The following is a 24,065-nucleotide window of genomic DNA, read 5'->3' as shown; positions in this document are numbered from 1 at the left end:
GTTTTTATAAATAATTTATAAATCTTCCTGTAAGAGACTAAATACAAAACCAACCAAACAAAACCAACTGCAAAAGAAAGTTGTAAGATACTATTAAAGCCAATTCTTGTCCTTCCATACAAAGTACACAGTAAAGAGATATTCTCTCCTTTTCAGTTTTGGCCAGATTCAGCAACGATGGCTGGGATGCCACAAGTGTCCACCAGCTCCAGGCAAGCTCCTCCAGGCAGCCACCTGGCTGCCCTGGGAAGATGTGTTGTCCTACCTTTTGGCTTTCAGCAGTCATGCGAGCTGCTCAGAGGAGTCTAGGTGGTCAGGGATAGGCAAGCCCGTTATAATGGTCAAACACTTATTCCACACTGTGAACGTGGGGCACACCGGCTGCCCAAACGTAATGTCAAAAGTGTAAAGGTGTAGGGAGTTCAAAGCATCATAAAAAGCAAGGGAACCATTGTCATAGTCCAGCAAAATCCCAACGCGCCGGAGGTGAGGTGCAGGCTCGATGGGAATTTCTTTGCTGTTATGCCTCACCACCCACGAGTTATTGCAGCGGCAAAGCACCCAGGAGGCAGAATTCTTCCCAATCCACTCGTGCTTTGGTGCTGACTTGTAGGAAATACCAATGGCATACCTGCAAAACAAAAAACATCTCAAGGAAACAAATGCTTCCTGCCATATTTGGTTTTTATGAAGTCAAATGTTTGCCAGCCCAGTGGACTCCCTGGAATGTCCCAGCCTCTTACTGCTGCTGGTTAAGCTCCAATTAAGAGACATTTCATCGCAATATCTGCACAGGCTTAATTAATGTTTTTCCTCCAGTCTATTTTGGGTCTGATTGGTGAGGGAAACTTTATTGTTCATTGCATTGTTTCTAGTTTGGCAGCTATTGCAAATTTTTTGCCCACTTGCCTCTGGTATTCAAAAGGAAGATTGTTGAGTACTCAGTAATTCATTCTAAATTACTGGACCTCAAATTTCCATTTCCAGCAGATGAATACAGAGGAATTCATTGATTTTAAAATACACTGCTATCTGTCAGCTAATCTGATTTCTCCTTGCTTCTTTAATATATGGCCCAGAAGGAATGCAAGAGTAAACATCAAAGGGCACATTGAAAATAATAATTTGCCATTTTCAAATATGTTTTGCCAGATGTTGGTGTGGTTTTCAGATTCAAATAAGCATTTTTGAGACTGGGTTCAAGGCCAAGTGAAGCAATTGTAGGTGAAGACATTTGTGCTGCAAACCATAATTTATGGCAAGATGTGCAGGGTAAAAGGATTGTGAAAATATTCTCATTAATGAACACTGAGGGCAAATACCTGATTCGTCATATATAACAGAAATGTAAAGGTTCCTCACGTTCTAGAGACACTGCAGTATTTGTTGGGCTTTCAACCAACAAAGATTAATGTGCAATAAGTTACTTTTTTCCATTCTTTACTACTGGCACAGACAAACAGCATTTTTCCTGTTTGAGACAGTGGGCAATACCTGAAGACCTTACTGATTTTTCCACTCCATTAACATTCATCATGATTGTTGCCTTTGAATCCCAAAGGATGACATCTCTTCCACTGACTAAAGAGCCCCTGAAATCCACCCCTGTATGAAACAGAGGATCATTCAGAAGTGGAGGAAAGCACTCTTCATTTCCCCATCTTTGCTTCATACCCTGGGGCACAGATCTGCTGCTCCATGTACCCCCCCCAGAAACAAATCTGACCTCACCTCTGTAAAACTGTATCATCAAATTGTCCTCATATGTATTTCTTAATGAAGGACATTCAAATATTTCATGTTTAGCAGAGAAATTATCACATTTACCAAGTTTGCTGTATTGTATAAACAAGAAGAAACCTTTTGATCTCTTGAATTAAAAACAAATCCTAAAATGTACTGTATGTGGGCTCAAAAAAGCAACCACCTCCAGCTGTGAAGTAAAGGTCCTGTAAAGACTGCTAAGTATAAAGATGCTTAATCTGACAGATTTAGTTCCAGAGTCCAAGAGTGCTGGAAATTGGGAAAATAGTCTGATAAACTTTGTGAAAATATACGCTTGGTCTGCTCTTGTACTGCTCCCCATGCCTCTGCCACTGACCTCCATCAGGGAAAGTGTGCCAGTACTTGTGCAGTGTGAACTAGTGATTCTTTTCACATATATTTTTATATACATACCATGTACTTCCACTTATAACCACTTCCCAGTAATGCCGCCCACTGTCAATGAACACGTTGCCAGCTACTCCATAGCTCCCTTGACTCGTGAATCGCTCTGGGGTGTGACTCTTTTTGGAGGATGTTTCATCACGTTCCACGGTCAGGTTATCATGAGACACTTTCAATTTTCTATGAGCAGATTTGGGGTCCAGTTTAAATGGCTGACCTAGAGACGCAGAAACGAAGATGACAGAGGAGTGGTTTGACTTTGATTTTGAAAAGAACAGTGGATTAGTGAGCCTCTAAGAAGCCCCCAAGATTACATAACTCCTCTCAAGCATTCTTGAGATAGACTATTCTATTCTGCTCCCTGCAATAGCTAGTTTGCATTGCATTGCCAGTTTACTGTCAATCTCATTGTGCACTAACTTTCCCGTGTCGGTAATCCCTGAAAAGAGCCCTGCATAATCATGTCCATTATCTTTGACCTAGAGGTAACCAGAATACTCTAATTCTTGCATGTAATTGAAACCAATATACATGCTAATAAAGGTCTGAGGGTTGCTTTTTTTCACAGCATATTAGATTTAGAATAAATTGTGTTCTATTAATTTGCTACGGATAAAGCTCCATAATAACATCTTCATCATTCCTGCAAAAAGTATGATTTCAAATCCCTTAAAATGAGTTTGAAAATAAGAAGAAACATTAGCCTTGTCTCTTCGTTCACTTAAGATTTATTTATAACAAGCACAGTCAACAATTCAGGATCACTTTGGATGGATGCCCATGTGGTGCTGGATACTGTGCATTTAAAAGAAGGAAGTGAACTGTAACTTGGTCCAAATAATATGGTGTAATAACATTACTGAGGCTGTTGCTCTTGGCAAGTAACTTTGACTATAGCACAAGGTTTGTAGACAATAACAGGAAGCTTTTTGGTAAACCAAACCCCATAGATATATAAAGCCCACCACAATTCTGACAGGCTTGCTCATTGTGTCAGAAAGCAGAATGATCATTTACCTCCACCAGGAGACAACTAGGAAAGTATGACTCCACAAGTGGTCCAGCAAAGCACTTTTCCCTTCTTACTGTCTTTCATATCAAGCAGGAAAACACAAAGGTGGAAGATTTGATGACATGCACAGAAAATAAAAACCAGCACTCTCATGAAGTCTGCGTGAGGCACTGGTACGTGTACTTCAAATTGTTCAGGGTCATCTACTTTTGCAACATGCATTTACTTATGTGTTATGCCTAAATAGAAAATAAACCCATTGGAAAATATTTGGGGACTACTTTTTACCACCTGGTAGCAGTAACATACCTACAGCCTGCCTCTCTGTCTGGTTAGTAGCCTTTGTGTGTTGAAGCAGTATCTGAAGGATGTCTCACTGTACTGAATTGTGTCTTGTCACATCACACAGGTTAATAGCAGGAAGAAGGAAATCAGAAAAGTGTACATGCTATTCTCTTCAGCCTCCTTGTAACATTCAGTATTGCCCCTCTTCAAGTACCCTCCCCTACAATAAGCAGGTTTCAGAGGATGCACAAATCCCAATGTTTCCTTTCTAGCCCTCAGAGCTGCCCACGATGACTACATGACTGAGGGACTGGCTGCGATGCAAGAAGAAAACAGTGGAAAACCAGTCTTAAAATTGCTGTTCTACATCTGCTAATAATTTGTGTAACCACTATTTTTTTGAAGTGGGATCTCTGACTATTCTTCCACCTTGCTGAGCTCCATAAAAAAGCTGAGGGGGATGAAGCTGAAAAGTTTTCCAGTATCTAAAAAATAAAATCACTTTGGAGGATAAAATTAGACTAGCAATTATCTTATGAACACTATATAAAATTAAAATATTTTATTGCAAACACAAGAAAAGTTTTTGCTTTGAAGAGGAAAAAGAGTAGAGAGGACAGTGAAACAATCCCACAAAAGAGTATTTTCAGCCATTTCACATGAGAGGGCTCTGTTCCTATGTGGTATTTCCAGTGACCAAACTACAGACGCATGTGTCTCAATAAAAGAGAAAGCATTTTCTGCACTACTGAAGACTCTGGCGATCTTGAATTGAGTTAAATAAATGGTTGCCATTGTGGGAAGCACTTTAACTAAGTTTAACTGCTCTGTGCTGTTGTATCTTCCAAAGATCAAACCTAAAAAGGAAGGCAAGAAAGGACAAGAACGCGCACGTGCTGGATCTCAAGTTACTCACTGTTTGTCTTGAGCTTGCCGGGCTCGCTGCTCCTGCTGCCTGCCTGATTAATGGCCTTAACGATGAAGATGTACTTAGTGCCACTCTGTAACCCATGCACTGTGTAGTGGTTTTGTTTGATATTAGGAACAATCATCCAGCTGTCGGCTGAGTTGCATAAACCTGCAGTTTTGAACAGAGCACATTGGTCATAATATACTAAACACTTTGTAACCGAGGGACATTTAGAGCATTCCCAGCCACCCAATAACTGATATGAATTTTGCTTCTGTACCTTTCAAAGTGTTGTTACATTTACTGAGGCACTACTTAATACCATTAACTCATTTCATCAACCCTCAGCCAAGGTACCTTTTAAGTTCTTGCTTGTGAAGTCAACCATAAAAAATGGGCATTTAAGAAATGGCTCAGTGGAGACACTAGCAGTCTGAGATTTTTCATATCCCAGGACAAGGAATTCTTTATTGCTTAAGAACTAGAGGATTATGGAGATCCCATCAATCTACTCTTTGGATTAATGAACTTAGTTAAAGCCTCAGAAAACTAATGTAAGCAGTAAAGCCAGGAGGGCTGGGGAGGCACCTTTGCTGACAGTCCCCAGGTATGCATTCCTCAGGACCTGAAGCCAATCATGGGAGGCCAAACAGGGTAGAGAATGGGCTTCAGAGTAAGCTTTGGCTCTCACTCTCCAGACTTTGCCAGAAAGTAATCTCAGCCAGTAAATTTTATAGATGCAACTTTTTGATTTATGTCCTCATGCTGAAATGCCAACTGGGGAAGAGATGGAAAATTTTCCCTTTATAAACCTTTCTGGATACATTTGATGCCTACCACAGAAGTATAATATGTAGGAATCAAGTAAAATAAGGGAGTAGCAATATCATCTTCAAAACAGGAAAATACTCCATGAAGATTAATTTATTAATCTACATATATTTTTCCTACTGTCATATAACTGCAATGGCAGTCAATCTCCCATATTGCTTATGTATATTTGGAAGAGCTCCTGGTCTAATGGATTGCTAGTCTGATAGTTCTCTTACTATAGATTTTTACATAAATAGAAAATTTAACATTCATTAAGAGTATATATATATATATTCACAACCTTTTATATGGTTGTACAGCTAGAAAAAGATAGACACAGATGGAAGTGTACACACATGTGCAGGTATGAAAGGCTGGAAGACTTAATAGAGAAATGCTTGACTGGGCTAGGAACCTGACAGATTCTTGTTCACTCTTTTTACTAGGCATAGAACATATTATGAAAGCTATTGTGCTATTTTAAAGACAGCTTTCAGCTTTTAACTAATGTTTTACCAGCAAACCAGTAAGTACTAATGAAGACAGTCTTTAAGACTCAGCAGGAGTCTGCATATCAGACAATAAAAAAACCTTTATGTAATTTTAAATTAAAAAGGCTAGTGGATGCAAAACTTGTGATACAGATTTTCAGACTCATAACCATACTACAAGATTCCTTCCTATTTGAGATGTGCCTTTCATAACAAAAGATTATTAGAAACAGAATTCAAACTCCAAATTTCAATCTAAGAAATATGAAGCTTGTGTCTCAAAATTCTCAGATATTACAAAGCATCCTTGAGAGGCAGACAGATATTCACCCTGTTGAGCAAATGGGTAACTGCAGCACAGTTGCAGGTAGGATTCATATTATCTTGTCATTTAATAAAGAGCTGCAATGCCTAACCTATTCTTCTGGACTCTCAGGAGAGGGAGAAATCAGTAAGGTGTTTCTTTAACTTCTGCAGGTGTGAATATCCTACCAGCCACAAATGCCACTCTTTTTTTGTCCACAAAGGAAGCCTAGGTGACTAGCATAGGTGAGATCTTTAACTTCAGGTATCTAAACTGACATGAGAAGAGTCCCTCTGCCACCCTGATATGAAGTCTGGAAGTCTAAACCTCTGGCTGAGCTCACACATGGGTTGTGGCCTTTGGACCATGATTTACCTGAGAGAGAACATTCCTTTGTTGCAGTTTCTTACAGTGAAAAAAAAGAATTCTAGTATGTTCCTTATGCACCAACCAGTGAGCATCCAACTGACATGTAGTAACATCTGACTATATGTAGCTTCCCTAAATATCAGCTACAAGGGATTCAAACTGTTTGCTGTACATGAATAGAAGCAGCACAGCTTACAGCACTGTTTTTCTCAAGACTATTGAAAAACTAGATTGCATAGAGCAATCATCTGCCTTCTCCTGAAGAAAAAGAACCCAGTGGTATACCCCATGGTAACCCCAGCTGGGCCTAGCACTTGTAGCAAGCTGCTTATAGCAACATCTGTCCATGTCTTCTTTCACTGAGCTGTACATACTGAATTATATTTATTTTCTTAGGCTGTGTGTGAATGGGTTTCCTAAGAAGAAGAAAGGAAATAAAAGAAGCAGCTTCCTGGCATAAAATATTTCACTGACTGCTCAGAAAAACCCTTTTCCCAACTTGCCACGCTTGTTCTGTAGCTGAACTACCACACTGATTTTGCATTGAGACCATCCCTTACTGGACTCATAGGTGCTATTGCAAAATAAGGGTTAAGTTAAAATAAACCAAAATGAAGTACTGGATTTAGAGGGATTCCAGGATGACCAAGGAATCCTTAACTAAGATGTGTCTGATGGGATACCAAATAACATATCACAGTAAATGGGATGGATACAGACAGTGGTCCTAGAAGTGTCTTCTCCATCCACAAATACACTTTGAAAGCAAAGTTCTATGGTATACATAAACTAATATAAACTAACCCTTATGCAGACACAGAAATTCCCAGATTTTTGCTACTTTGTCTAGCAACTAGATTTGTATTAGTCACCACAACTCTCTAATGGGCACATTTTCAAGGCATCCCTCCAAAGGCTGATTGCTCCTCAACCAAGTATAACACTTGAATCTAGATAAGTATATGAGGGACTGTAAAGGTATATTTCCATTACTATAAGTCTCCTCTTGAGTTTATCCTCTCCTCCTGCATATGTTGATCTATATGTACCCAATAACCAGTAAGGACCTCATCTACCACAAACTCTCTGCACAGTCAATAGAGAGAGTTAGAAGCCCTTTCTTTGACCTGACTCATGTTCTAGGGGAGGAATCTATCCTTTTTGATGTCAGAAGACACCTTGGGTTTCTTTTCTTTGTCGTTCCAGTTTTAGGCATTCCAGACTACAAGTGTACAGTAAATGTTGGACGTGCAGTGACTGACTTGGTTACTCTGCTGTCTCAACAAGCACAGCTCTTGCCTCTGCAAAAAGGGCCTCAGTGGTATGTCCTTGTGCTTCCTGACTGTGAGCTATTTGATGACAGACTTTAAATTGAACTTTGATTCAAAAATCTTGGGAATGAAGCTTTGATGAGGCCAAACTACAAGTCCAAACTCCTTCAAAACAGAGAATAGTTACTAGTGGCAGCCAAATTGAGCTTTTAGGTATGAAAGAATAATTTGTCACTGCGTCAAAAGAATTAGTCTCCAGTTATGCCCTGTCAGGACAGCCTTTCTTCTCTGAATACAAAAGAATATGATTAAGAAAGTTCAGGGAAATGAGCAAGCAGCCTGGTCACACTGGCATCCGGGGATAGTGTTTGCTCTCTCAGCTCCCTGCCAGAGGCAGCAGGTGAAGTGGAAAAGTACACATCTCCTCACTGGTGCAGCAGCAGGAGCTAAGGGTCTCCTATTGTACCCACTCCTAATCCAGGCTGCATTCAGGTTTCTTGTTTCAAAAACCATGGGCTTTTTACAGGGTTATGCAGATGGTAAAACAATGTATTTTAAAACTGTAGCCTACAAAAATGTAGAGAATTTAAATTACATCCTGGAATGGTGCAGTGAGCACAGTGATGTCCATACAGGATGTGTGAGTTTTCAAAACAAGTCTCTCAGAGTCTGGAGGTAATAATTTGTAAAGCTATTTCCCTGGCATTGGCTGTTGATGCACTTTAAAAAACAGATGGAAAAAATCCCAAGGTGTAAATCCTCCTAAAATTTACACAGGCAGATTTTAATAAAATATATCATCCTGAAAACTGGAAGAGGTGCACAAAAGTAGTGGGAAAGGTATTTAATATCTAGAATATTTGAATTATTTTCAAATGCTTTATGTAAACAAATTATTACCAATTCAAATTGTTAGAGCAAACACAGTAGGTGAAGGTAATAGCTCTCTCCATCATCACTCTTCATCCTCATGTGAAAAAAAATATATGCAGGATTTCTACAAAACACACTGAACTTTTTTTTAAGAAATACACTTTTTTATACTTTTCAAGAGGCAGAAGTTTTCTTGGTTTTATCCCAAATTTCCTTTTGTGCCATTAAAAGATACTAAAATCTTCAGTAGAAATCTGAGGATTGTAAGGAATCTGTTTTTAATAAAATAAAACTTCCAGAAACAGAGAAAAGCTAGAATATTCAACACTGAATTAGTAAATCATAAATTCACTGATTTTCATGGAAGCTTGGACTCCTAATTGCCTTAGATCCTACAACATTTTATCCCAGATCACAGGAAGAGGGGCCATGTAACAGTGAAGGTTCTGACAGTAGTACACTGCATCCTTAATACAGTGATTTCTTTAGTAATTAGACTATATGACTAAATAACTCTAATTCCTTTTACCAGGTAAAAGAGAATGATTTACTGCTTTTTGTCAAGAAGACATATCTTGTATCACAGGTAGAAAAAATGGATGTTTAAATCTGAACCCTCCTGAAGCATACTGTAGCAAATCCATGGTGTTAAAAAACACAGAGTCAATGAATACTTGAAAATTTATTGAAATGGGATAATGAAATTATAATGCACGTTAGCTAGCTAGCGATAAAGTAATTTTAAAAGCCTTTACCATATTCAGATTGCAGGTGATTAGCTGCCTCTCAGAAATGCAAATGTACAAATGGTATAACTCTGAGAACAACTGCTTTAGGAAAAACCTGCTTAATTTAAAGTTCCATATTGCTCTTATGCATGGACCAGGGCTGCCAAGCATTTAATAGACAAGCAGTTCAGCCACATTTGGAAATAATCTTTCCTGTATGAAATAGGATTCAAATGAAATACTCTATTTGGACCTTTTCCATCAAATGTTAACTTTCCAATTTTTCAGTTAATAAAAAAGAATATAGTTGATTATGTTGGATAGAAAATATACTAGAAAAACATAGCATAGCTTATTTTTGTTACTGAATTCTTAGCAATCTCTGAATGATATATGCCTCTGGTGGGGGAAATGTACTGAGGAGGGGAAAGTGCAGTCAGGCTGGCTATGTGGTTTAAGAAACAGATTCCAAAATAACAGCCTCGATTAGCACAGTAGGTGGGTATGTATGCAAAGTGATTCCTATTGTCTCAGGGGAAAAAGCTTGTTGGTTTAATGCAGTACTCCAGCTACTCCCTGGCGACTAATTCATAGCTACAAAAACACAGAACTGATGACAATCTATGAACCTGTTTACATTATCTGCTACAGGCAACACACAATACCAATGGAAAATTTTTGTTATATGACAAAGAAATAAAAATACAGTTACATGCAACAGCATGCAAATGTCATAAATAGGAAGAAATTTGTGCTAATCCAAAGTCTAGCCATTAAAATGGAATTTAAAAAAAATAAAAATCACTTGAAGAGATGAAGCTGGCAGTGCAGCTCCTGCTGACACCACTTACAGCAACAATAACTGTGTTCAACTGCACTACTAAGGTACACTCCAATATTCTAGGGACAATCTTGGAAAGCCATTTGGGGATATTAGATCCTTCTGCAGGACAAAGAATATAACACAACAAAGTGAACAAACATCCAAGTAGTGTTCAGAGTAAAATCAGGATAGGATTGACAGGACAAGAAGAAATAGCCTCAAGCTGCCCCAGGAGATTGGATTTCAGGAAAAATTTCTTCATGGAAAGGGTGATCAAGCATTGGAACAGACTGTCCAGGGAAGTGGTTGTGACACCATCCCTGGAGGTATTTAAAGGACATGCACTTAGGGACATGGTTTAGCAGTGGACTTGGCAATGTTGAGATAATGGTTGGACTCAATGATCGTAGTTGTCTTTTCCAGCCTCAGTGATTCTATGACAATAGTGAGCACATCTCCAATCGCAGTGTTAGGTGGAATGAACTGGGAGAGTCTTGTGTTAGAAACCAGGGCAGATTTGTAACGTTGGTGGGAACATCACCAATGGAGGTGTGCAAGTCTATATTAAAAAACAAGGATTAAAAAAAGCTTTACAACATTTAGAAATGCCTTCCACATATACATGCATTTAATTTGAGTTAACATTGATCTTTCAATTAAACTGAAAGTAACAGCCAGGATATTTACATAAGAACTAGCTGCATTTGAAAAAAATTGAAAAAATGGACCAGCTCTTTCATTTCTTTCTACTTTCATTTAAGGTATTCAGAGCATTTTTGTAAACAAAGTTTCTTACAATGTTAATTTGCTTTTTCTTCAAACTCTTAATGACAGCATTTTTTTCAAGTGATAAAATGATAGTTCAGACTGCACACTGAGCACTTCATGCTATGCTCTAAAATTATATTGCATCTCTGAAAGCAGAATAATTGACACATGTTTTGCAGATCAAAGCTTTCAGCTCCACACGGGAAACCTACAATAAAGCCTAAAAATAAAATACCTTGTTATTTTTTCACTAGCAAACAAAGTGTACGATCCCACATCACAAAGGCATGGGAATGGCATACCTTTTGCTCCTGCCATGTTCACACACATATAATTGACTTACATAGCATTGAGCCATATATAAAAATGAGCTAGAAAACAAACAACATACTGCCTTATCATTAAGTCTTCTCTGCTTAGTAGTGATTAACCAGGGAAGCTTTTCCTTCCTTATCTAGCTTGCTTCATTTGTTCAAAATCACTACTAGACTTTTTTGTTATCCAGCTTGCTCAGATGTAGGATCATGTGTTGAAGTTTACTTGGTCTTTCCAGCAGTCTTAAATTTTACAGTGTGTCATGCAAAATCAGGCTGCTAAGGGAAATACTAAATGGAGGTTTCGGCAAAACACTCATCAAATTTTCAATAATCCATTTTATTTTTTAGTCAATCTTGAATACTATAATACATTCACAGTATGTTACTTAAAAAAAGGTATTAAAATGCTAGCACATGAATCCTCAGATATCCTTTCAGATGGCTTGGAAAACAAACTCCTGTTTAGTGATGGAGAAAATGATACAGTAACAGAGGAGTCAGTGTGAGAGTTTGGCTCAGGAATGAAGCTTGGCATAGACCATACCATTTTCCCACTGACATGAAGCATGCAAACATGTCCACAGCACTGACTTGCATCAAAGTATCTCAACAAATTTTGTAAGAAGAAAACCACTTCTGCACTGGCTCAGACCTGACTATCAAGCTCAGTGCGTGGCCAGGGTATTTGATAGTGGACAAAGGTAAGGGCACAGGAAGGTGTTAAGGAACAGGGAAAGCACACAGCAAGCATTTCTCACCATGATCTCCCAGGCCTCAACAGCTTACAGCTCTGGGACTTCCTGAGACAGAAAGAAGTCTCTGCACTTCACTGCTCTCAGTGGATTTTTCTTGCCCAGGCATCTCTTGAACTCAAAACCACAACAACCCTCTGTGGCAATGAGTTCCCAATCTAAATACATGTTGACTGAACAAACTCCATCTTTTGAATGGTTTGGTTCATTTCAGAATCCTTGTCTTATAAAGCAGGTACATGTCACCTAGTGGTATTCCCATTAAATACACGGGGAACAGGAAGAAGTTGAATTACCTCTACAAATTCATAGTCAATGATCCTAATGATCCCAGAATGCTGAACCCAGAAGTGTTGACTTCCTGACCAAAGATTAGACAGTATTCTTTTCTCAGAGAAATAGTTATTTTACAATAAAACCACCCAAGGAGCACCAAGTAAATCTGGTAATTAAAGAGTCACAGATTCAAACATAGAGTGTATTTGATAAAAAGTGTGCTATAATACAAAATATACAACAATATTTAACATCATTATAAGTCAAACAAAATGACCATATTAATTTTTGTTCCACTGGTATTTTCTGACTTAGCCTTTCATAAACTGAGATCTATGCTTTGTACCCTAGAAGAAAGATCTGTATTTCTGACAAAGGTCCAGTTGTCAAGTTTATCTAAATGACAGTGGGGCTGCAGTTCTAATAACCAGTTCAACACAAGCTCTCAAGTGACCAACTACTGCAGACAGTGGAACTGAGCTCTTTGTCCCTGTTACATCTGCAACAAGAGGCTAGTCCTGTTAGCACAGACAACGCTTGTGCCTTTGGGAATATGTGTTGATTTTTGTCTTGGAAAGCTGCCAATACATGGCACTCCTAGAAAAGACGCAAGAAATTTTAACCAAATTCATTCTGAATTTTAAGACCTTTTAAAATCATTATTGGTTTGGATTTAAAATATTGGCTTTAAATTTTCCCAGAAAATACTTTTTCCTTTTGTTCTTGACATAGGTGTATGTTTATATTTAAAGGCACTTGGTTCACAGAGAAACCATAAGGAAACAGAGCTAGAAAACAGGTTTATACTTACTAACAACATTAGCTTGTCCGGTGAAGATGGTGTACTGCAGCTCGTAAGAGACCACACTGAACTCATCATCTGATGTCCAGTGGACAGTAATGGTATCATAAGAAGCTGTGCAGAGCTCTTCTCGAATGGTGGGTGGGTTGGGAGCTGTGAGAGACAACAGGGGAAGTTTACTGACACAATCAGTGAAGTATTTTCCTTCTCACTTGAGATTAGGGGATGCATCTGATGAGTTTGTAGTGATACAATTCAACAGACTTTTCAACAACTTTTTGTCAATTTCAGTAGTAACTTTGATTATCAAAAAACTGATGGAATGGAATTCTTGCTATCAATATAACCATCTAGGAACTCCAGATTTTAAAAATGTTTTTTATTAAAGTAGCTTTATTTTCAGATGCACTAGAACAAGTGATGTGTTGGTGGTCACATTAAACTGTGATTAAAAGGGTACAATTGATTAGTTACTTTTTCTAGGATTGCTCTGACCATCATACCAAAAATGTCATAGTTTCACTGATGTATATCAAGAGGGAGAGTCAACACTCTCCACTGTTGACTTGAAAGCAGTGTTTGCCTAGCCTATCTTACTAGAGATTGACATAGGTGGTATTTGAAAAATAATTTTGGGGAAGCTTCAAAGACTCATACTTTCATTCTCAATCTTCTCCTCCCTCCATTTTTATTTATTTCCTAGCTATTCTTTCTAATATCAATGCATATAATTTCTGTTGGCTATAAAATTCATTTTTTCAGCCTTACATAAAGAGTCCTTACTATAACATAATGACTATATAAATATTCCAACTACATAGTCACCAAGGAGTCCTCTTTCTCTTATTTTTTTGATCAACAGGCAAGTGCTCTGTGTAGCAAGATATACAATTATCCCATATTATCATACAGGTTTGTTTTAAAGACCTATTTAAAGAAGCAAAACTTGAAGCAAACTTCTTAGGCTGAAATTTTCCTTGTTTGCAATCTTTACAAAACCAAACACCTAAATAAGAAAAAAGCGAGTCTCTGTTTGAAAGACTGATAGGTCTTCCTGCATGCTTGTCTCAGTGGGAGCTTCATTCCTAATCATCTTCCCTACAAGCCCCATCAAGGAAAAAAAAAAGAAAAAAAAAGAAAAAAAGAAAAATAAAAGAAAAATCCTTATGTTTAATAGTGTTCCTCCCAGCTGTCACAGAGAGAAGGAGGGCACTCAAGCTGAAACAACCAAAATATGCCTATATTAAAGGAAAATGAAGGCAACTCTGAATATTTGGGGTTTAGGTTTTTGGGTTTTTTTTCTGCCAGCTCTTTAACCTCTGTTAGCCACAAATAATGGCCTCAGAAAAAGGAATTCCTCTGAACAAATTCCACCTTTACTTTTGAAACATCTTATTTTTATGAAACATCTATTTTACTTTCCATTAAGAATTTTTGGAGTTCATGTCTCTGGTTTACTGATGCATGTTCCCAAGGATTAAAGTGCAGACACATTTCCAAGTAGCCTCTTTCAACCAAGGGGCATAAGGAAATGTTCACATGTGTTTCATGATATGGTCATGATTTGTGATATGCTAAATATTGTATCACCAATGCCAGTATTTTTGAACTTGGCAGAGGAACCCTTGGGACAGATGGGTATTAATGAAAAGAAAGAGAAATAAACTAAAATAAGAACAAGTATCCAGAAGAAGAATATAAACAAAAGGAGGAGGAAAAAAGCTCCACAGTTTTCTGGAAAGATTAATGGTACTATCAGCTATGTTTCAAAAATGCATCTGGCAGAACGCTAACTAGATTTTTTTTCTTTTCCTTCTTAGCTGTGGCTTCATTTTCATATTCTGCCTGTTCTACAAAGGCAAAAAAAAACCCCTAAAATTGGAACACGTCTTAACTACAAACATACAAGTGGATCCATTTTTTTTGTGTGCTGATACTCAAACTAAGTCTTCTTCAGTCATTTCCTGCACCTAACGGAGTAAAACCTGTTACTTGAGAAATATACTTGTTATTACCTCAACACAGGTAATAAATATTAATTTATGGAAAGCAACAATTACTGAAGATTTAATGAACTGTAAACTGCATTTCAATAGCACCTAAGTGTCTTCAACTCCTTTGAAAATGACAGCCCAAGTTCACTCTTCATATGCACACCTGGTCTTATAGCTGGAAATTTAGAGGCCTTCATGTAATGAGATTGACTGAAAAGAGATTTAACCTAAGCAGAGCATATTTTTCCTGGTTCTTGTGATTAACCCGCACCCACCTGAGGCTATATTGCATGAAACAGCTCTTCAGCAGCACTCATTTCATAAACCACTCAGAATAAAAGAAATAAGCCTGCTTCTACTGCAGAAAGGCAGGGAAGTCTTCAGGCAAATGCTTTGTTGTGACAAAACAATGTAGAAGTCTGACTGCCAAATGCATCATTCCACAGCACTCCTTTGGAGAGAATAAGTTTTCAATGCAATTAAAGAGATTGACCTCAACCAGGTAGCTTCATTATTACATTTGATAGTGTGTGATGAGACACTGGAACAAGTTGCCAAGTGGTGGCGAATAAGTTTTCAATGCAATTAAAGAGATTGACCTCAACCAGGTAGCTTCATTATTACATTTGATAGTGTGTGATGAGACACTGGAACAAGTTGCCCAGGGAAGTGGTGGCTGCCCCAACCCTGGTGGTGTTCAAGGCCAGGCTGGATGAGGCCTTGAGCATCCTGGTCTAGCGGGGAGGTGTCCCCCATGGCAGGGGAGGGTGTGACCAGATGGTCTGTAAGATCCATTCCAGCCCCTAAAATTCTATTATTCTATGATTTGGTTATCAAATTCACTAGTACTGCTGCAGAGCTCTGGTGCCACAGGTAAAGCCCCTCAAAGACTCCAGAGTGACCTCAAGGCTGCACCACCAACTTCCCCTCTGTGACTCAGGTGTGCTCCACCACTGCCCAGGAAGGGGAAGTCCAGCATTCTTCCAGCACCGCAATGGAAGGCATAATACACTCTTTGGTTCTCCACAGAGGATCAGGGCAAATATCTGGGAGTGGTAACTGCTTCAGACAGACTTTCATCCACCTGAATTTGTGAATCAACACTCTCTCAGCTGAGTGCCTGTTTTACTGAATTTTGACTCAAAACTGAGTAGACACACTTAAAAAGTCAGTAGCCACAACTCAAATTCCTGAAAGGCAGTAATATTAGAAATGCAGTTTCTTAAATTTGCTCTCAGAAGTAGCTGACTTTGTCAGCAAAACTACTCCCTTTCAACCAGGTTAGTCTAACTCACCTTCCTTTCCATGTCACCTACATGGCTTTTGCTCTGAAGCAGCCTGAATGTCCTCACATGGTCCATACACCCAAGTGACAGTTTAGGGAAACTGCCACCTCTCATTGATGAATCCCAGCATGAATGCAGTGGCTCCTAGGAGACCACTGAGACTACATTTAAATCCTCTAGTACAAGGTCACATAGATTGACTCAAATCACCTCAACTCTTTTGTTTGCTCAGTCTCCATATCTCTGCTGTCATGGGGTGATTGACTTTGTAAGGGTTCCTTCCTGAATTTGATACTGAGATAAAAAGGAAGATTCAAGCCATCTCCTTAACTCAGTGGTGCTAGAAATATCCATATTGCTGGTATAAACAGGAGGGAGTTGAAGAAGCTGTTCTGAAGATCTCTCAGCTATTAATTAGTGACTCAGTCATGTATTGTGACACTGGAGTGAACCAGCATGCAGGAATTTCAAAGGCACAGTTACATCAGATGTGTATACAAGTTTTACTCATTATTAACTTGTCATGCATGAGTTGGCATCAAGAGCTCAGTCATACAACCATCTAGGCATAGACTTTGGGTAGACCAGAACTGTTAAAAACCAACAGAATGAAAAGAGATTACAGCCAAAACATGAGACTGAGCTGGGCAGAGGTGGTTTTCGATCTTTAAATCCTGAAAGAGTTAAGCAGTAAGACAGGTTGTGAAGAGTTTCCAGAACGAAGTTGTTGCTGTTTGAAAAAATTGCTGGCATATGCTAGGCAATACATATTTCTTTGTGTAGTCATAGCTAAAGTGATGGATGAAGAAAACTTATCACTGTTTCAGATGGGATTTCTGAAGCAGGGCAAATTGCAAGGTCAAAAAATAGATGTTCCTGCAATTGATTTCAAAGAATTAAGACATAGAACAAGAATTTTTGATTCACAGTGGATAAAAGAAGTTCTTATGACAGTAATATTTGCAGGGAGTTTGCAAGTCATATGTATTGCCTGGATCTAGCTAGATACACGGTTAGAAAAAGATGATTTCCAGATGAAGAGCTTGAGTAACTGGCAAGATAAGAAAGCTTTCAAAAGACATCAAGACTATATATACAGAGAATAGAACAGTCAGAGGAAGATTAAAAGTATTGTTTTAATATACTGAGCTTGATAGCTCAATGCCTAGCTGGCAACTTTCAGAGAGATATCAGAGATTTTCATTTGGATAGCCGAAGGTTTTGACAGACAGTTGTGTAAATGATAAGCAAAAACTAGTTAAATTTATATTCAGGAAAGAAATTGCCTAGGAAGAAAGAAAGATGCAAATGTCAATGTGCCACATGGAAAACTAGAGCTGGGGAGATGGAGAATGAAGAAGATACGACAAATAGCACACTGGGAAGAACGAAAGGAGAAGAAAATCTCCACAAGACAACCAAGATCAATTGTTTCAAAAGCAACTGACAGCAGAAATAATGAAGGTGGAATTTAGGCTTTGACATTTTGTTCAGAAGCAGTACAGATGATAGTTCTAAGGTAGGTTTCTTCACTTAATTTACAACATAGATGTACCACTAGGACTTACAAATGGTCTTCATTTTACTTAACTGTGAAACATGATAAAAGTAAAGCCTAATTCACTCTGTCACGGTCTTCAGCTTAAGATCTATGAAGATTCCGTGCACCAGTCTGAAAGGAGTAATATAGAATAAATCTTCCTCCAAAGTTCTGAACAACAGTAGAGAATAATCAAGTGCATCTGACTCTTGGGACTATACATATATACATTACATATATACATATATTTACATAAATGTATTTGAACTGTCTGCATAGGTTGTGTTTTATGCTCAGACAATCTGGACATATGTTTCACATTTTGCCATTGCAACCACATGCTATTTATTAATGTGAAGAAAAATACTACAAAACCAAAGCCAGATAAAACTGTTTTTCACTGGGCATCAAGGGCAAGGATAAAAATGGTCTATTAGGAAAAAACCCAGCTAAACTGCTTGATACATTTGCAAGTTCCCTTAGACTGCATTGTGAGCAATTCTTAAGACCATGGATGAGTTAGGAAGAAGGCAGAGGAGAAGCTGTGTAGATGACACCAGTCAGCAGGATGGATCACAGAAAAGATCTTTGTAGCAAGCCAACCCCTCATTTCGGTACAGACACAGCCTTCGTTTTCTGCAGTGTATAGCAATTAGGCTGATAATATTGACATATGATGTACAAACGGGAGAAGACCTGAGGGGTGAAAGAACAGACTGCTAGACAGAATTTGCTTCATACAACTTTAAAGTTCTAAACCACAATTATCTGTATTTGAACAAGTCTCTCTAGCCTCTATTTGGAGCCACCCGAGAGAAATAGGCACCTTCAAAACCTCATATACTGTGCTGGTTTGAGCTGAAGTAGAGTTAACTTTCTTCACAGAGGCTAGTATGAGGCTATGTTTGGGTTTGGTGCGGAGCACAGAGTTGATAATGCAGAGATGTTTTTGTTATTGCTGAGCAGAGCTGACACAGAGTCAAGGCCTTTGCTGCTTTCCGTACTGCCACACTGGCAAGGAAGTTGGGGGTGCATGGGAGATTGGGAGGAGACACAGCTGAGACAGGTGACCCAAACTGACCAATGAGATATTCCATACCATATGACATCATGCTCAGTATATAAGGTGGGAGGAAGAAGGAGGAAGGGGGGACATCTGGAGTGATGGCGTTTGTCTTCCTAAGGAACCGTTACGCGTGATGGTCCCTGCTCTCCTGGAGATGGCTAAACACCTCCTGTCTGTGGGAAGCAGCGAATTAATTCCTTGTTTTGCTTTGCTTGTGTGTGCAGCTTTTGCTTTCTCTATTAAACTGTACCCATGAGTTTTTGTAGCTTTTACCCTTCTGATTTGCTCCCCCATCCCATTGGTGGGGGAGTGAGTGAGAGGTTGCGTGGTTCTTGGCTGCTGCTGGGGTTAAACCACGACGACACCTTAAAATGAGGTGGTTATTCCCCTTCTTTGACTACAAAGGAAGCTGAGACTGATTATTTTACAGGTAGATTTCTAGGTTAGGAAAAATGAGTATTTTTGTTTGTGGGTTTTTTTTTGGTTGGTTGTGTGGTTTATTTTGTTTGGGTTTTTTGTTGTTGTTTTGTGGTTTTGTTTCAATCCGTCACAGAATCATAGAATCATTGAATTACAGAATCAAAGTATTTTGGGTTGGGAGAGACCTTTAAAGGTCACTTAGCTCAACCTCCAGGCAGTTAGCAGGGACATATTCATCTATATCAGGGTGCTCAGAGCAATATCCAACCTGACCTTGAATGTTTCTAGGGATAGGGCATCTACAGCCTTCCTGGGCAACCTGTACCAGTGTCTCACCACCTCCATTGTTAAAGATTTTTTCCTTATATGCAGTTTGAATCTACCCTCCTTTAGTTTAAAACCATTACCACTTGTCCTATTGCAACAGACCCTATGAAAACGTTTTGAGTTTTGAAAGGCCACAGCAAGGTCTCTGTGGAGCCTTCTCTTCTGCAGGCTGAACAACTCCAAGTTTCTCAGCCTTTCCTATGGAGAAAAGCCAGAAGCCAATCCTATGCATGGAACAGATTCAGCGGTTGGCAGTGAGGAGACTCCATACTTTCACATTCTCCTGAAGGAACATGGGTATACCTCCTGCAAACTGGGGCAAGTGAATGGACCCAGGAAGTGTTTTCAAGTGTTTTTCTAACAGTGCTTTGTGCCTTTCATTGCACATTCACACTGTTAACAGCAGATGCTTAAAGACCCTGCGAAATGGAAACCTACCACGTCTCTTCTGTTTTCAATTGAACTGGAATGAATTGTTCTAATTCTGGCATTGAAATCAAAACACCCTAAATTACAGTAATTTGTTTCTCTTTGTGAGTCATTATACACTCTGAGAGTGCACATTACTCAGGCTTTCAGTAAGGGTCTAATCCTGTGGGCTTCTTCAGGCCAAAGATCTGAGTTAAGCAAGCTGGGGCTCTGCTCCGTGGAGAATCCACCCCACACCCTGACACAGGGCACACTGTGTACTCTCTAGTCCCAGACACAGTGAGATCCTCCAGTTCTGTGATGGAGAAAATGCACAGTGTCACCGACATGATAAAACATCTTTCACTTCGGAGACTGTGATGTTGATTGCTTGAACATGATCCTCCAGTTCTGTGATGGAGAAAATACACAGTGTCACCGACACGATAAAACATCTTTCATTGCTGAGACTGTGATGTTGATTGCTTGAACAGCTTCTGGTTGCTCATGGGAACACAGCCAGGCTGCAATCTGCCGCAGCGAGGAGGCAGCCCCAAGGGAGCAGATAGCACCTGGAGCATACATCTCCTGGGAAATGGGGTTTAGTCCCTGCTCTCCCTCCTCTGGCTGCTCCAGGCTGAGGTCCAGCTGTTATTTCACTTCACTCTGCTACAGTGGCTTTTAACTATTTCTCACTTCCTCACACTCTGGTGGGGAGGAATGCAAGGAGAGGAAGTAGGAAATGCATCCTAGTTGTGTTGTGTAGAACCTGGGGCATTCTGAGGCTGCTGGGGGCAATATATTCAGGATTAAGAGAGAGAGTGTATTGGGTTTATGTAGCAGGGTTTTGGTAGTGGCTGGACTGCAAGGGTGAGTTCTGTCAGAAAAGACCCAGAGCTGACTCCATGTCAGACACAGTTCTAAGACAGACCTGCCACTGCCCAAAGCTGAGCCCATCTCTGATGCTGATAGTGCCTCTGTGGTAATGTTTTTAAGAAAGGGGAAGAAAGGCTGTGCAGCAGCTGGGAGAGGAGTAAGAAAATGTGAGAGAAACAGCCCTGCAGATGGCAAGGTCATTGAAGAAACAGGGGGAAGAGGTGCTGCAGGTGCCCTGCAGCCTGTGGTGCGGACTATGGTGATGCAAGCTGCTTCCCTAAGGCCCATGGAAGACTACAGTGAAACAGATATCCACCTGCAGCCATGGAGGACTCACACTGGAGCAGGTTGATATGCTTTGGAGGAAGCTGCAGACTGCAGAGAGAAGACCATTCAGGAGCATGTTTTCTTGCAGGAACTGTGGCCCATGGAGGACCCACACTGGAGCAGTCCATGCCTGAAGGACTGCATCCACCAGCAGAAAGGACTCAGACTGGAGCAGTTCCTGGAGAACTGCAGCCTATAGGAAGGTCCCATATTGGAGAAGCTCATGAAGAACTGCGTTCTGTGGGAGGAAGCCCATGCCAGAGTACAGGAAGAGCATCATGAAGAAGGAGTGGTAGGGAGCATAGGATCATTGAGTTTGGGGGAGACCTCTAAGATTGTCAAGTCCAACCCTTAACCTGCCACTCTGCTGTAACCACTAAACCCTAAACCATATCCTCCAGTGTTAGATCCAGATGCCCCTTAAACACTTCCAGAGATGGTGACTCTACCACCTCCCTGAGCAATTTCCAGTGAAAAAATTTCATGTGTGGTGAACTGACTGCAACCCCCATTCCTCATCCCCACGTTCCACTTGGGGTGGGGAGGTAAAAGCTCTGAGAGTGAAGCTGAGCCCAAGAAGAAGGATGGAGTGGGGAGAATTTTTAGGGGTTTTTAGGATTTATTTTCATTTCTCAGTGTCCTACTTTTACAATTAATTGGCAATAAATTACATTAATCTTCCCCAAGTTGAGTCTGTTTTGCCTGTAGCAGTAATTCTTTACTGAACTCCTTGTCCTTATCTCAACCCATGAGCTTTTCATCTTATTATTTTCCCCTGTCTTACTGAGGAGGTGGAATGAGAGTGCCTTGGTGAGCACCTGGCAGTCAGCCAAAGTCATGACCAGAGAGAACTGAACAAAATCCTATCGCTACTATTTTATGAGGAATATGAATATCACCTTGAGAGAAAAAAAATACCTGTAAGGTAATCAAGGCATTCCAACAATTTCTTCTCCCTGGTAAAATCAAGTGCGAAAGTATCAAAAGTATCATTGAGATTAATTTCAGGAATTAGAACCTGGGAGGATGCAGTTGCCATGGAAACCCTATAACGAAAAGAAAACAGTCTTTTAGACACAATAACTTTCACATCAAGGTGGACCTGATCAATATGATTGCTACCACCTCTCAAAAAGCTTGACAAAACTTTCGACATGTATTTTATTTACACAGTTTAAGTTGGGAACTTCTCCTGCCACTTTTATTTTTAAGAGGAAAATTTCCAACAAAAATTTCTTATTACTGAGCTTCGGCCTTACATGCAGTGTCAGATAAGGCTTTAACAAAATATTGGTTAAGAACAATATACTTTGAATTGTTCTTTCTAATCACTCATTGAACCAAAGTAGCAATAGCACCATAATTATCTGTGTTTTAAGCCATCCTGACAGATGCTGCATCTCTCCCAACCCTTGTTTTCCCAAGCAGTTTCTTGCTCCAGGCATTCCTAGGCACTGCTGTCCTCAGGGCTTGGTGCAGATCCCCACACCTCCTCAGCTGTTCAGCACAGCACACTGCTGTTAACTTCAAGAGGCACAGGGGGGAGATAAAACAAATAGATGTCAGCACAGTTTATTTTGAAAGGCTTTTCCCTGCAAAGCATGTGTGCATACTTACATTTCCTCCAAACCTGAAAAGTTTCCTTGCCTACCTCATTTCAAGAGCTACATGCACATTTTCTCTGTCCAGCTGTACTATAAAGATAGGAGCTTCTACAAGAAAACTGCCTTTAGGAAGGATTTTTCAGATCCTTCAGCTTGGTATCTCAAAATACATGTTTCTGGAGCCCTGGGTACTGGATATGTTTACAGAAACTTTGGTCCTTTTAAGCAAAGAGATTACTAAACCTCTCGTTATACAACAGAAATTTGTCAACTACTTCAGTTTGGAGGTAAATAGACAACAATGCACACAATGTATGTCTGTTATCTGTCATTCATGACATGTCAATCAAAATATTTTGATTGCTTCAATTAACATTTTCCCAAATGAGAGCATTTTTTTCTGTAGACAGGACTGAAATGGCTCCAGGAAGAGTGTTTACTAAGGACTATTTTTTCATCTATTTATTGTTCAGCATTTTAGGAAAATACAGTTATGAAAGTAAAAAGCTGAGCTGTACATCTCCCTGTCTTCAGCACAGTTTGCAAAAGCTCAGCTGAGGAGGTTTCCTAGTCAATAATTCCTGTTACACAGTGTTCAGTACTGTTTCTTTTGCAACTTATTTTCAAGTAGATCCTAGGATAGATCATTTTTTTTAAGAGAGGATAGTTGAAGTGCCTTTTGCCCCATGTACTTAGAGGGGAAATTCCCTCAGCTTTTCCATTTAATTTTTGTTTATTTTTCCCCACCTCTCTCATCCCTAGTAGTTCATCTGCAGTTATACTATGGTGTTTTTACACCTAGTATGAAAAAAAAAGACATTCATTTCTTGTAGGGTGTGTTAGGGCAAACTCAGGGTGACACAAGGCTCTATAAAATTAACAAAGGTCTTGCAGCAGCAAGCAGGTATGTGTTAGGGCAAACTCAGGGTGACACATGCCTCTACAAAATTAACAAAGGCCTTGCAGCAGCAAGTAGGTGTCTAAAGTTAAGAGCTTCTTTGAATACCCCCCACAAGGCACATATTTATTATGCAGAAGACCATAACACCAGACCCTTTTGGACTGTTGTTTGGGGCTACACAAAGGGTGCTCCATGATTCTGGGTGTTACAGGCAGTTTTTGGTGAGATTAACAATTCACAATTACAGACACTATGCCACCATATAAGGTTCAGAGGATTGAATTCCATCTTTCATTCTGCCTGCTCTATCTCACACTGTACTTGGTTGGAAAGGGTTTTTCTAGGATAAATGC

General features: G+C 39.6%; 1 protein-coding gene across 1 annotated transcript; it reads right to left on the bottom strand.

The window, feature by feature from the left end:
* LOC103798673 (E3 ubiquitin-protein ligase Midline-1) lies at positions 1-22,253 on the bottom strand (the record flags this gene model as incomplete). Its single annotated transcript, XM_009070949.1, has 5 exons — positions 1-631; positions 2,179-2,386; positions 4,383-4,544; positions 12,973-13,116; positions 22,126-22,253. Coding segments are annotated over 5 exons (991 nt in total), but the record flags the coding sequence as incomplete, so codon positions are not given.
* Between the last annotated feature and the right edge of the window lie 1,812 nt (positions 22,254-24,065).

The sequence above is a fragment of the Acanthisitta chloris genome, unplaced genomic scaffold, assembly GCF_000695815.1.
Source record: "Acanthisitta chloris isolate BGI_N310 unplaced genomic scaffold, ASM69581v1 scaffold12903, whole genome shotgun sequence".
Classification (NCBI taxonomy): domain Eukaryota; kingdom Metazoa; phylum Chordata; class Aves; order Passeriformes; family Acanthisittidae; genus Acanthisitta; species Acanthisitta chloris.
The sequence above is the reverse complement of the archived record's forward strand: the minus strand, read 5'-3'. Positions and strand labels throughout refer to the sequence as shown.